The 13,899-nt window shown below is 44.7% G+C and overlaps 1 protein-coding gene across 1 annotated transcript; it reads left to right on the top strand.

The window, feature by feature from the left end:
- Positions 1-108: 108 nt before the first annotated feature.
- On the top strand, positions 109-6,452 carry LOC109893352 (protein Wnt-9b). Its single transcript, XM_020486547.2, has 4 exons — positions 109-299; positions 1,315-1,568; positions 2,407-2,672; positions 4,280-6,452. Exons 1-4 carry the CDS (start codon positions 214-216, stop codon positions 4,739-4,741), a joined length of 1,068 nt encoding a protein of 355 aa, XP_020342136.2. The 5' UTR covers positions 109-213; the 3' UTR covers positions 4,742-6,452.
- The last annotated feature ends 7,447 nt before the right edge of the window (positions 6,453-13,899 follow it).

The raw sequence follows: 13,899 nt of genomic DNA on the forward strand, positions 1-13,899 counted from the left end.
TGGGGCGTTTCAATGGTTGGGGTGGGACGACAAGGGAGTCCAATGGGCGTGTGGCACGATGATGCGCTCCCCAGAGGCCTTGCCTCCCTTGGGACCGCGCCTGCCGCAGTGGACCGAAGTTTGTGTGGGCCACTTAGGAGGTGAGCCTGCCAGACGGCACAGACTTTCCCAGTGCAGAATCAGCGAGATGAAGAGCAGCGTCGACCCGTCATCATGTGCTCTAGGCTCCCAAGGACCGCCTGCCTACTGCGACTCATTGAGCTCTGCATCCTCCTCTCGCACACTGCAGCATATTTTGGGTCAGCCACAACTCCTTTACTGTTATGTCTCTGCAGTTGTATTGTCTTTTCCTTGCTTATAACATATACAGCAGATCGATGTCGGTAGGAAATAATGCATGTGATGCGACGTACATAGCCTGCTTATATGATGGAAGCCCAGCGTTCCATGACTATCGTGCGCAATTACGCACGAGACCTTACTGTAGGACTGTAAATGTTGACTTGTTTGGATGTTCAAGTCCACAGACATGATTTATGATTGCATTTTTCTGCTATCTAAAAGTAAACAAAGTAGACTAGTTTTACAAGGCTGTGTGACAATTTTTGAAATAGGCCTACATCCTTATGATACCACTACATCTTATAATAATATTATTGAGGATTATTCCTCAAATTATTCATTTGCCAGAATATTTGAATATGTAAGATAGCCTTTGTATAATCTATGACTTGCTGTGAGTGTGAATGGTTTCTCACGGTCTCCTGACCTCTCGAGTTTGGCACCACCTCAATTCTATCACTTTTTGGCAATACTCGAAATTTGTATGAGGGAGCTCATTTGCATGCATAAACAGATTTGTTTTAATATTTGATTTTAAAATTAGAATCCTACACTCCGTTTTTTTTTTGCATTATCGTGTGGTTTTATTGGGCACATGTGAGTAGGACAGACGAAGTCAAATATAGGCCGATATGTGCGACATTTTGATATGACTTACTACGTTTATACTTAATTGCGCGTATACCTATGTGTGTTGTTAAAAGCTTGTAGAGTCAGCAAAAACTATACATATTGTTTCGATTTATAGGCTATGGCTCTATAAACAAAATGTAATTGTTATGGACACATGTTATAGAAATTACTCTCGAACAACATGTTTTCTTTATTCCCAGGACCACCAGGTTATTATTTATAGGTCTACATATTTATATTCTCTTGATAAGATTATTCATATGACATTTTCCTTTTGAATTTGGTAACGTCAGTGATAATTATACTGCACTGAATGTATACATTTGTCTCCTTTGAAAGACTGACAGGCCGAGAGCCCTTGGTCTTTTTGCCTGCCCCGTTCTCCAATGAACCCCCAACGGGAAAAGCTCACCTAAAACAATGCGAGCAGATGACCCTGACCCGTAGGCAGAAACGAATGTGTCGCCGCGAGCCGGGTTTGGCCGAGACGCTGCGTGAATCAGTGCGCCTCAGCCTCTTGGAGTGCCGTTATCAATTCCGGAACGAGCGCTGGAACTGTAGCTTGGACGGCCGCGGGAGTCTTCTGAAAAGAGGTGCAATAATATGTCATCAATTCATAGAGTTCCATGTATTTACACACAGAGAGATATGAGGGAAAGATTTCCATCTGGAGGGACGCATCATGGGAAGCATGTAAACATGTAGGCCTAATAGCCTAGACTGCTGTTATGTTGTGAATATCGTAAGGGTCAAATTAGTACTTGATGATGCAAATGATTTCTCAAGTGCAATAATGCAATTGATTGAAAATGTATGTATATTGAATTGATAAATTGACTGTTGTGGGGTAGTTGAGTGATCTCAAAATAAAGAGCCAGGCTAAACTCTAGTCTACAGCCTACAAAAAAGTCAGCGGCTAACGCTCCACCACTTATAAAATTATTTCAGAGCACGGTTATGCTATCAGCACGAAGAGCCATGAACAGGTCAGCATGGAGTTAATTAAGGGCTGAAGAGCCAAAAAGCCCGGTGCGGCGGGGCCTACGAGGGACGAGTGGTTATTTATATCTCCCCAAACCGCCCAGTTACCAGAGGAAAAGGGCGGCGTGATTACTCACTTTCATCTGAGAAAAAAATCCTTCCTAGTCAAAATAAGAATTAATTGGGTTAAAATACATCATAGCGATGTCTCTGGGCTAAGTAAATAACAGTGCGAAATCATGACACAACTCTTTAAATGGAACACTGGAGTAGAAACATGGGAGTAGAATGTAACCAAAATATGTATCTCATGAGCTTGGATGATAGTCTAGTCTTTGCATGTCTGGATCTAGCCAATGTACGAGGAGTAAACAACATTTAAAACAAATATATAAAACACATTTTTATTGTAGACTATTATTAATTGTTGATGTCATTTGTCTATTCCAGGCTTCAAGGAGACGGCCTTTCTTCTTGCGGTGTCTTCAGCGGCATTGTCCCACGCACTAGCAAAGGCTTGCAGCTCAGGCCGAATGGAGAGGTGCACGTGCGATGACTCCCCAGGAATACAGCATCGCGAGGCATGGCAGTGGGGGGTCTGCGGTGACAACTTGAAATACAGCACCAAATTTCTCAAGAAGTTCTTGGGCCAGAAGAGGGTCAGCAAAGACCTGAGGGCGCAGATCGACTCCCACAACATTAACGTTGGAATCCGGGTGAGTGAGTGTTGATGTGTGCATAAACTCAAGCAAAACAACAAGAAGCCCATTAAGCATTTGTGAGTGACACTACTGTGGCTTAAGTTCATTTTTTCAAAATAGAAGGTATATTAGCCTATGCCAGTAGGAAGTAGTTTCCTCCCAAGCTCAGGACAGCATCATAAACATATTAGTCAATAACAGCTCAATTTTAGACCCACCAACAGAAGACAAACCCAACACTGCTCATCATACAATGAACTCTTACAACAGAGGTAGCAGGGACTGTGTGACTTTACCAGATCTAGCCCTGACTCCTTGCCCATATATCTCATCCAGGGCCAGTAGCCCACTCCCCCTGCATAGTGTTTCCCTTCTTGTAGCCCTGGTGGATAGATAGCTACTGGGCCTGGGCTGGTCGAGGCTGAAGGAGGCAACAAGTAACAGGGATAGGAGAGGAGACAGACTGCTGTCAGATCCCTGTAGCCAGGTGTTCCAAGGCAGGCATGATAAAGCTTGCTGTGCGGGCCCACATAAAATTAAAGGTCTCCCGTCAGAGAGAACAATTACAACTGTTGCCTCCTTTAATATACGAGCAAGCATTTTTTTCCACATACTGTATGGCGCTGAACTGTGCTCTTCTCCATAAATCCACATAATGTTCATACGGTAACCACTATGTGTGTATTTGTGTGTGTAGCTTAGAAACAGCCAGCCCCAAGGCTCTTCCCTTTTACCTTTCACCTGAGGCAGCAGGCCCTTCAGAGAGAGAGAGGGAGAGATACAAACAACAGGATGCACTGAAGTAGTTTATCTTATCTTTATTGAGTGTGGTGTTTTCCTCATCTTCCACCTATCCGGCTCAGTAGAGACCCGGAGGTGTTTTTTTTTTTTCACAACACCCCCCTCTAACCCTCATCCCTCAGTAATGTTCTGAGATGCCCCTGAGGGGTTCATACCTGCGTAGGGCGGAACTCGGCAGAACTCTTCAACCCTGAAGTAGCCCCTGGGTCTCCCCCTCCCCGTAAGGATGACCCCCATGCCGCATGACCTGTCTCTGGCCCCCACCCAGTTAGAGTCTCTCCCCACCCCACCACCACCAAGCTCAGTGAACTTTTGAACGAAGGCATCCTTTGGCCGCTAACCCAAACTCTCTAACTGTTTCAGCTTTTTAAGCTCTCATGATCGTTTTCCGTGCACACACACACACAAAGGACAGGGTGGAAAGATTCTGCTGTCTGTCTGTGATGCCTGTCTCTAATGCCTCAGGCTTCATAGGAGAGAGAGAGGAGAGAAGCAGCGAGAAAGAGCTAGTTTCAACACATTGAAAAAACGAATCCGCAGGCACTGTCTCAATGCGAGACGTCAGGTGAATGAAATACTGCATGCCGAACAGTCTCCCTAATCCATCATCTCAACCGTTCATACTGAGCTAAACTAAAGGATGACTAGCCCCATACCATCTGACCCCCGCCCCACCAACCCACCCTGCAGGAAACTGGTTCCCTCTGTCTAGATAGGCACCGAAGATAAGAGCCCAGTTAATGAATCAGACTGAAGAAACTGACATCTCACTCTCTTCCCCTCCTCCCCCCCCCCCCCCCCCCCCCCTCCTTCCCTTTCAGGCAGTGAAGAGTGGCCTGAAGACTACCTGTAAGTGTCACGGCGTCTCCGGTTCCTGTGCCGTGCGGACCTGCTGGAAGCAGCTGTCCCCGTTCCACGACACCGGGCGGCTGCTCAAGTTCCGCTACGACACGGCCGTGCGTGTGCTGAGTGTTACCAACGAGGCCACCGGGGAGACGGAGCTGGCGGGGCCGCGTCGCCACGGCCAGAGCCACCGCTCCACTGACCTGGTGTTCCTGGAGGACTCCCCCAGCTTCTGCAGGCCGTCACGCTACTCTCCCGGCACGGCCGGACGCTCCTGTGCCAAGGACACCAGTTGCCAGAGCCTTTGCTGCGGGCGCGGCTACAACACGGCCATGCACCTCACCACCCTCTCCTGCCACTGCCAGGTGCGCTGGTGCTGCCATGTAGAGTGCCAGACCTGTGTCAGGGAGGAGGAAGTGTATACCTGCAAAAATACCTGAAAAGGGGGAGAGATGGAGACAAAAAGAGAAAAAGATGGGGAGAAGAAAACGAGAACATTCAAAATGGCAGGACTAGAACCACTCAGACATTACTCTTGATAAATTAAAGGGTTTGACTTTTAAACATACCCTTACAAATGCCTGTTCTGAACTGAGAACTGTTTTGGGAAGCATGGAAATGGAACAAGGTCATAATGTTGTTGGTAGTTTGCCACTTGTTGGAATCGAACATGCGCTGTCTCCTCAGATGAGGCAGTATCAAGACCACTTTCTGCTTTGCTCTTACTGAATGCACTGACATCACAGACCTTAAGTGAGAGGGAGAGAGGGTTGCCTTGCTGGACAGTTATGGGCAGGGAATGGGCTCTTCACAAGGTACTGGAATGGACAGTAGGTCACCATCATTATTTGGCAACATCATCTCTGTGGGAGCCCTGACAATTCCATTGGTCCTGTCCTCTTGTCGGTCGGTTCCTTAGTCCATTTGTCTTACTGCTACTATGCTGTAGTGCTTAAATCAAGATTTAGAGCATTTCCAAAGTGGCAGAAAATGCCAGAAAGGAATCTAGAGCCTCTTGACGTCTCATTTGCTGTTTGCTTGTCTCTTTGTCTGCTGTGAGAGCAGTCTAAGGGTTCATTTATCGATAATAGAAAAATGAAGCACTTATGTTGGCTATGTTATGTGTAGTACTTTACTCATTTGCTTTAAGGTGAGAAATGTATCTGGGTCAATACTGATATCCACCACACACCTTAAAAAGTCCCATTGAATCACTGGATGTCTGAATATGGAATGCTAGTACAGGTTGCCTATAATCACAGTGAGTTAGTATGTCATTTATGACTAAACGCAGTCATAGGGTTATTGTGTGGTAAAGTAGACCCGTTGTCTCTTGTGAGAATGTCTATGATAATACTACATGTTTGACATTGTTAATACAGTAAAGGAAAAATGCAAAGGAAATTGCACTCAAACTAAGGGAAACTCCAAACACTGTCCTTAAAAACGGCTATGCAAAGATCTTCTTTTGCTGACACTGTAAAGAACTTTGCTCTATTTTTTTATTTATAAGTGGGCATGTCTGCACGCACTGTGCTGTGCTTTCAAGTGTGTTCCCCTGACCAAATCAAACCGTTTTCTCTATAGTCTAATTCAGGCACATCTTTGTTCTCTAATGTCTTTGAAATGGCCCAATCATGCTGCTTGTTTTCTCAATTACCAATCAGAGAAAATAGCAGTATTTGACTCCGCCATTCCTCCAGCTCTCCATGCCAGACCTCTGTGTCTGTCCGTAGGTTAGGGTTGAAGGTCCATATCTGCCCCTAGGGTTTTTAGGCACCAATGTATGTTTCCAATATTTTTTACAATCGTTTCAGTTCCCTGTGCCAGTGTTTATTTTCTTGTTTATGCAGAGATAGAGTTATGTACATGGATATAACTGATATCAGGCTCAAAGCATATTAGACAGTGGAATCGTATATATCTCTACCTCATCTGGTCTTTGGGAAATTATCATAATGATTTATTTGCCTTGCAAATAGTTCCTTGTGTCTGTCACAAATCTAAAGTCAAACTTTTAGATCAATGTACAATTCCTTTAAACTGGGTCATAGCTGTATACTGTAACAACATGATTTACATTTTGACATACTGTATATTCTTATTTAAAAGCAATTCAAATAAATCAACATATACATTTGTAAAAAAATGTATTTGTCTCCATTCATAGTTACTTTAAGTAATGATCAAGCTTGTTACCTGTTACTATATTTTACTTTCTCATCTTAAAATGAAAGTATGGGAGCCTTGTGGCAGTAACTTCTCTTTCTTTCATCCTGATCAATTTGTCATCCTTTCTCTGTATGTCTCTCTCTCTCTCTCTCTCTCTCTCTCTCTCTCTCTCTCTCTCTCTCTCTCTCTCTCTCTCTCTCTCTCTCTCGCTCGCACGCACGCACGTACGCACACACACACACCAATCACAGAATCACAGTCACAAAAGCCACGGCCATACACCTGCCCTGAGCTCCACACACGAGCAGTCTCTCTCCAGCAAAACCACTTCCTGATTGTGCTGCTCTGCCCTCCTTTTCATCTGAAAGGACTGTGGTCTCAGTGCATCACTCTCAACCACCAACTGCCCAACACATGCAGGGGGAGGAGAGCAGCACGCACATACAGGTGTTCTGCCTCTGGCACGACAGGCCAGCCATGATGACAACAATAATGATGATGATGATGTCCAAGACGATGATGTAGAAGAATGTTGTCTGCAGAATGTTTTTTTCCCCCTTTGACCTCAATATACAGTGCGCCCCTCAAAGGGTAAAAGGTCATATCGAACGCTAATGATTAGAAATTAAATATTCGTACCTGTGAGAGAAGGCTCTCCACTGGGAACCAAATCACACAAAGGCTTATTGTTTGAGATATTGCTACATTTACAGACTGTGTCGTGTCCTGGAGCTTTTGATGTTTATCTCCGATCACAGTGATTAGACATGAGCATTCTCTGCTCCAACATAATGAGCTCTGCTCTATTAAAACATCCAACAGGTCACAGGTTGACACAAGCAGACTGCTGGCTCATATAGGACGCCACATAATGACTGTTTATCAATATTTACCTTTATTACATATAATTGCTTTACAATAAGAGGGGGGTGAAGAGGGAGAGAGAGGGGGAGAGAAAGGACGGGAACGCAAGAACAAGATGGAAGGAGGTGAAAGAGGGGAGAAAGAGAGATATGGCGAGAATCATAAAGAGAGAGAAGTCGATGGAAGGATGAGACAGGGGGGGGGGTCGTTTGGAGCCCAGGAGGCTGATCTCCTGCTGCTGCTGCTGTTGTTGTTTTATAATGAACTCCTAAAGCCTTCATTTCCCCCACTGCCCTGAGTGGAGGGGGCTGCTGAGTCCACTGCCATCTTCTCACGCACAAGCCCCCAGGGACAGGACTGAGGCAGCTCAGAGTTGGGAGTCTGGGGAGCTTCAGAAAGGGGGGTAAACATACACGTGTGTGTGATTGTATTTCTATGTGCAGACTGAAAACAGCAAGGTGAGGGAAGATAATTGTTTTTGCATATGTGTGTGTGTGTGTGCACCTGTGGTTAGCATAATGAGAGTGGTGTTCGTGTGTATTTATAGTCCCAGTGTTCATGTGCGAGTGTGTGAGGCTGGCCAGGAAGGCTGGATGTGCTCAAACTCTTCACTGTCATCCTGAAACACAACAGAGGCATGAATGACATACACAATGTAGGGTGACGGTGGCAGTAACACTATCCGCCCTGTGTCTCTGTTGGCCCCGGGTTCAGTGGGTGGTGACTATGCTGGGCTGGGCTGTGGAAATGTGTCATGCTCTGATGGATGAAGACGAATTGAGCTCTGAGCCTGGACATTTTGATGCATGTATTTGTATGATACATTTGCGTTGCTTAGCGAATGCCCTTATCCATAGCAACATACACAGCTTTCAGGATTATATATTACTTATTTGTACAAGTACAACAGATGTTAACTGGAGCATAGTGGGTTAGGTAGCTAGGTACCTTGCTCCAGGATACATACATACAGTGGGGCAAAAAGGTATTTAGTCAGCCACCAATTGTGCAAGTTCTCCCACTGAAAAAGATGAGAGAGGCCTGTAATTTTCATCATAGGTACACTTCAACTATGACAGACAAAATGAGAAAAGAAATCCAGAAAATCACATTGTAGGATTTTTAATGAATTTATTTGCAAATTATGGTGGAAAATAAGTATTTGGTTAATAACAAAAGTTTATCTCAATACTTTGTTATATACCCTTTGTTGGCAATGACAGAGGTCAAACGTTTTCTGTAAATCTTCACAAGGTTGTACATATAGCAAGGTCCCCTCCTGTAATTTGAACCCTCGGGTCAAAAGTCTAGTCTCTGTCACATTTCCTCCTCTAAGGATAGGGTACTGCAGGATAGCATCAGTGTGTATGCCCAAACCACCAAACCAGGCCACACCCTACCCAGCCCTGGCAAAATGGAAGTGGTGAACAGAGCGATGGATTGAGTAAAGGAGAGCGGGACAGAGAGAGCGAGAGGGTTAGGGAATACGGCATGGGGTAGGAATTTGGAATGTGAAATGACTAATGCAATTGCTCAACCCACAACAAGAACATGCAATGCCTAGAGCCATGACAGGGCTAAGTGCATACCTCTATGGAGGGGCCTACCACTGAAGTATAGGTGGCTGGATGGGGAGTTATTACTGGTGGTTGAATTGGAAGGCTGTTGATGAGTCTGGATACAAATAGGTGTTAGGGTAACTTGTGCTGTAGCATGGTTGTCAGCAGAGGAGACATGGGCATTTTACTGATGACCTTGGAGGCAAAAGTGAGCTCTACTGAAGGTTCTACAGGTAGAACTCATGAAAGTCCCACGTGAGAGAATACCTATGCTGTGTTTGTTTTGTGTAACGCCGAGTTTTACGACATTGTTTTCTGACACTGTCACGTCTCAAACAGTGCAGTTTTCCGTGCAGGGTTGAAGTAGCACCCTGAGGGAGACCATGTGGTTCCTCGGAGACCGAGCCAAGGCCTCAGAGACAAGTACACAGAGGAGAGAAACATAAATAGACAGTAGATATGATGCAGAACAGACGACAGACGAATTCATTTCACACAGCAAAGATGCCTCCCATCCCCTCAGCCTGTGTTCGCCCCCCAACCCCCTCCTCAACTTTTTGTTGCTGAGAATATTCCTTCACGGCAGGAAATGCAAACGTGTACTGCATTCAAGGTTAAAAGAGACTTTTAAAGTTTGTCATTTCCACTTAAAATGTCAGATTTCATTAGCCCTAACAAAAAAAATGAATCAACCCCTTCAAAAATGTCCATGAATTATAATCCACATAATAATTCACATTTCCTGTTGCTGCAGGATTATTTTCCTGCTGGAGCAAACTTGCTCAAATTAAGATCCTACATCTGTAAGCCCTTGGCAATCCTTTCCTCCATGTCTGAGGGCTGCTGAGGGCTGGGAAACTGGTGGGGGAGGCTGTTCCCATGAGCCCCATGGCTGCAGTGGAGGAACACCTGGAGCACCAACACAGCTGTTTGCTCTGCAGCTAGGGTGATAGGAGACCACGATAAGCCCCCTTATACCTCCCTATCTGTCTCCCCCTTTCTCTCAGCTCCATGATGTGCACACACAAATACAAAGAAGTACAACACACACACACACACTACACTGACACTCTCACACAAAACCCACACACATTCACATAGACTACATACACACACACACACACACACACACACTTTTACACTAATCATATGCTGCTCATATTCTGTTCTTTAATTTACTCCTACTATTATCTATAATCTGATATCTGGATGCCTAGTCACTTTACCCTGCCTTCATGTACATATCTACTTCAAATACCTCTGCACATTGATCTGGTACTGGTACTCCCCGTATATATCTCCATTCTTGTGTATTTCATTCTTCTTGTGTTACTATTTTTCAACTTTGCATCGTTGTAACAAAGCATTTCACGGTTAAGTCGACACCTGTTGTATTCGATGCATGTGACAAATCAAATTTGATTTGACACACACACACACACACACACACACACACACACACACACACACACACACACACACAACAGTGTAGGCCTGACCTCCATTACAAGCACAAATAAAGCTTTCCCAGATCAACAAAGTCCAGAACAGGAAAATAGAGATAAGGTCCAGAGCTCTGTGTTCTCAACACATGACATCTGGTGCTGCTATGAACTCATACGTGTATTCATACTGTATGGGATATTTACATTCATGTGGTATCACCTGAAATTCTATTTGATTGTAAAAACTAAGATTTTTTGTTGTTGAAAGATTACCCTTTGTACAGATGTAGGATCTTATTATGAACCAGTTTGCTACAACAGGAAAAAAAATCCTGCAGCAACAGGACATGTGAATTATTATGTGGATTATAATTATTGGACATTTTTTGCCAGGCTTGATACATTTTTCGTTAGGGCATATCAAGTCTGACATTTTAAAGTGGAAAATACAAACTTTAGAATACTTTTTAAACCTTGAATAAACTATAAGTTTGCATTTCCTGCTGTGTGGGAAAATTCTCAGCAACAAGAGTGATCACATTAAGATCCTACATCTGTAAAATCAAACCTCTAAATTATTGGATAATAATCAAATATGTGGACACATAAAAGTGTTAGTTGCGATATCTACATTTTCATCATAGAACCAATTCATTCATTTCAGTATCACAATTAAAGTATTCATCAATCTATCATCTATCTTTTCTTTTGACTTCCTCAAAACCACATTTTAAGACTCTTTGACACATATGACTTGATGATGAGTGTGTGATTAAACCCTGGTGCATGACTGTGGGTAGGAAGCTGTCACTCTGTGTAATGCTACTGGCAGGCAGGGGAAGCCGGGTGAGGTGCTATGTTGTGCTCCTCTCTGTGCCATGTTGCTGTTTACCTTCTCTCCCTGGGAGAGCAGAGTGCAGGGAGACGGCATGTCATCCAGTCATGGGGGTGGACATGATCTCTCATCCTCACCGAGACAGCAGAGCGGATGCTCCGGGGTCTAGGTGTCACCACTCCTAGGTGGTATGGCCACAGGGCTGTGTGTGTGTGTGTGTGAGGCTGACAGCTGCATGATCCATGCTCCCTGTGCTCTCTCAGGCCAGAAAGGCAGCAGGTAGAGGGGGGGGGGAATGAGAGGAGAGAGAGAGACTCACCAGTATCTTCAGGGCAGTCATTTCACCTCCTCCTCTCTCTGGGTGGGCACACCCCTCTCACCTCCACACCTCCATTACAGCCAAAGAGCAGAAACAAATGCCAGTCGAACCCCTCTCCCTGGTCTCCATAGACAGAGACCTTATGAATTCTCCCTCTCTTTTTTGACAGGTACTCATCTGCTTTCATTCAACCTTTCATCACGGCTTCAAAGACAAACTGATAATTTCCCTCAGGAGAATGAGAAGATCAGTTGCCTTCCAAAAAATTACTGGTATCCAAACATCGTTGCCCTGAAGCAATTTAGCTCGTCATAATTGGGCTCTTCATTTTGTCTCTCCGGGTTTATGATTGTAGAGTTATAATGTATTATTTTGCCTGAGAAGGATCGTTCAGTGCATTAAATATAAGTGATTTAATAACATATAATTTTCCCTTTATGTTTAAAACAAAGGCATAGGGGACTCATTCAGTGGGACGGGTGAGTTCCTCTACCTAACAACAGTGCTGCTGCCATGGTGTCTAGCCAGGAGAGGGAGACTGATCCGGCTCAAAATCCTCTAGTTCCAGGAAACTGCTTTTGACGGCCCCAGGGATCCAGCGCTGGCATCAGGAAATAGGGTGTCTTACTGGTGGTTCAGAAAAGGGGCCACACACGCACACACACACACACACACACAGGGCTAAACATCTCACACATCCATCTTCACACTAGACCTATCCTGAAAACCACAACAACAAACCCTAATACAACCCTACCTACACATTCCTTCTTTGTCTCTTTCCCCATAGGTGGGTTCAGTGACTGATGTACCTGAATGTAACAGAACAGGGGAGTTTAGCAGGAGCGGGGTTGAAACGGACACATGATGATGACTTGGTCAATCAGAGTGAAGTGAGCAAGCTCCACATTTGGAGTCTAGGTGTCAGTATCTGCCTGTAGTGCTCAGGTGTGGGGGGGAAGACCGGTAAACTCTGCTCCTCCTTTCTCCAGGGTTAGGGTTAGAGCACAGACAGTGAAAGATAGAGCACAGACAGTGAGGACCCTACGACCTCAGAAGGGAGGCAAATGCGGCCAACATAATCTGCCAAAGGGCTCGTAGGGGCCCTTCCTCTCCTTCTCTACTTGTCTGAGCTACATGTTAAATCTAAACATATCCCACCACTGCCCTGGGGAGGTGTTATGACAACCGAAAATGGTGAGCGGCAAGAGCAAGAAGTGGCTTGAACATGAATCATGTTTTTTTTACATGTGGGGGTGGGTTAAAACAGGCCTCTGTTGAGAAGCAAGTAGCCTGGAGAGACAAGTGTCAACCATCAACCAACAGGCCCAGCAAACCATCTCTCTCATGATAGGTCGGTTGTGCTGTGTGGGGTAAACAATAACACATTATAGAGACATTAAGAGCCAATTCCCCTGAACATATAGTATCTGTCAATGGGACACCTGCACTTGTTTGGCTGCTCTGCTCATACCCTCATGCATCTCCAGTGGTAGGCTGATGGAGCGTGGGAGAGAGCGAGAGCTGATGTGAGGTGTGGTTTTGTAGGGGTGCCAGGGATAGCCCCAGGATGATTCTCTCTTCTGCATCACTAAGGATCCATTGTTAACATCTCAGGGGGGGGGGGGGGGGGGACACACCACTCAGTCGCAGCATAATTCTGAGTAATCAAACCACGTCTGTTTTCAAACACTCTTTGAAGGGGAGAGAGAATTTGATTGGCAGCTTAACAAACAATCTGACACCTTACCTCATCCTCATTTATCCTGGGTACAGACATTTGTGACTTCTCCCAATCTCATCTGCCCGTGGAAAGTTTGATATCATTATTGTTGGTCTGTCTGTATCCGCGGGCAGAGGAGGGAATCCGGGATGGACAGACAGGTGTATTCTGACACCAATCTGTGGAAAAAGGGGATAATTAGAAAAAGCCAGGGTGAGCTGACAAAACTTTGCCTGGAGACGTCTTCTCATTAAGTCTTTCCAGTTACATTCGTCTCCCCGTCAACAGATGAGCCCTGGTTGGATTGAGGGGGAGAGGATGCTTTTTGTTGTTGTGGGAACAGAAAGCACACTGTCTGAGATTCAGATTAAGGGTATGATATATGACATGTAAAAAGCTGAAAATAGATGTAGTTCAATAAATATGACTTTTGTTACGGTAGTCTAAGCATCAAATGAACCAAAATAGAAACGTGATTTAAAAGAATCACTCAAATCTAGAAAGCTCACTTCCACTTCATAAATGTAGACTATTATCATGCCATATTTTGGTGTTGAAAGGTAAGAGAGGAAACACGAACATCGTTTAAATTGCACAAACTTTAAATCATTTGATTTAGCATTTTCCTACATTTCTGCTTCTTCATTGTTTGATTGGAGCTGTCGAGCTACCTGTACCTGC

Source organism: Oncorhynchus kisutch, linkage group LG10 (genome assembly GCF_002021735.2).
Source record: "Oncorhynchus kisutch isolate 150728-3 linkage group LG10, Okis_V2, whole genome shotgun sequence".
Lineage (NCBI taxonomy): Eukaryota > Metazoa > Chordata > Actinopteri > Salmoniformes > Salmonidae > Oncorhynchus > Oncorhynchus kisutch.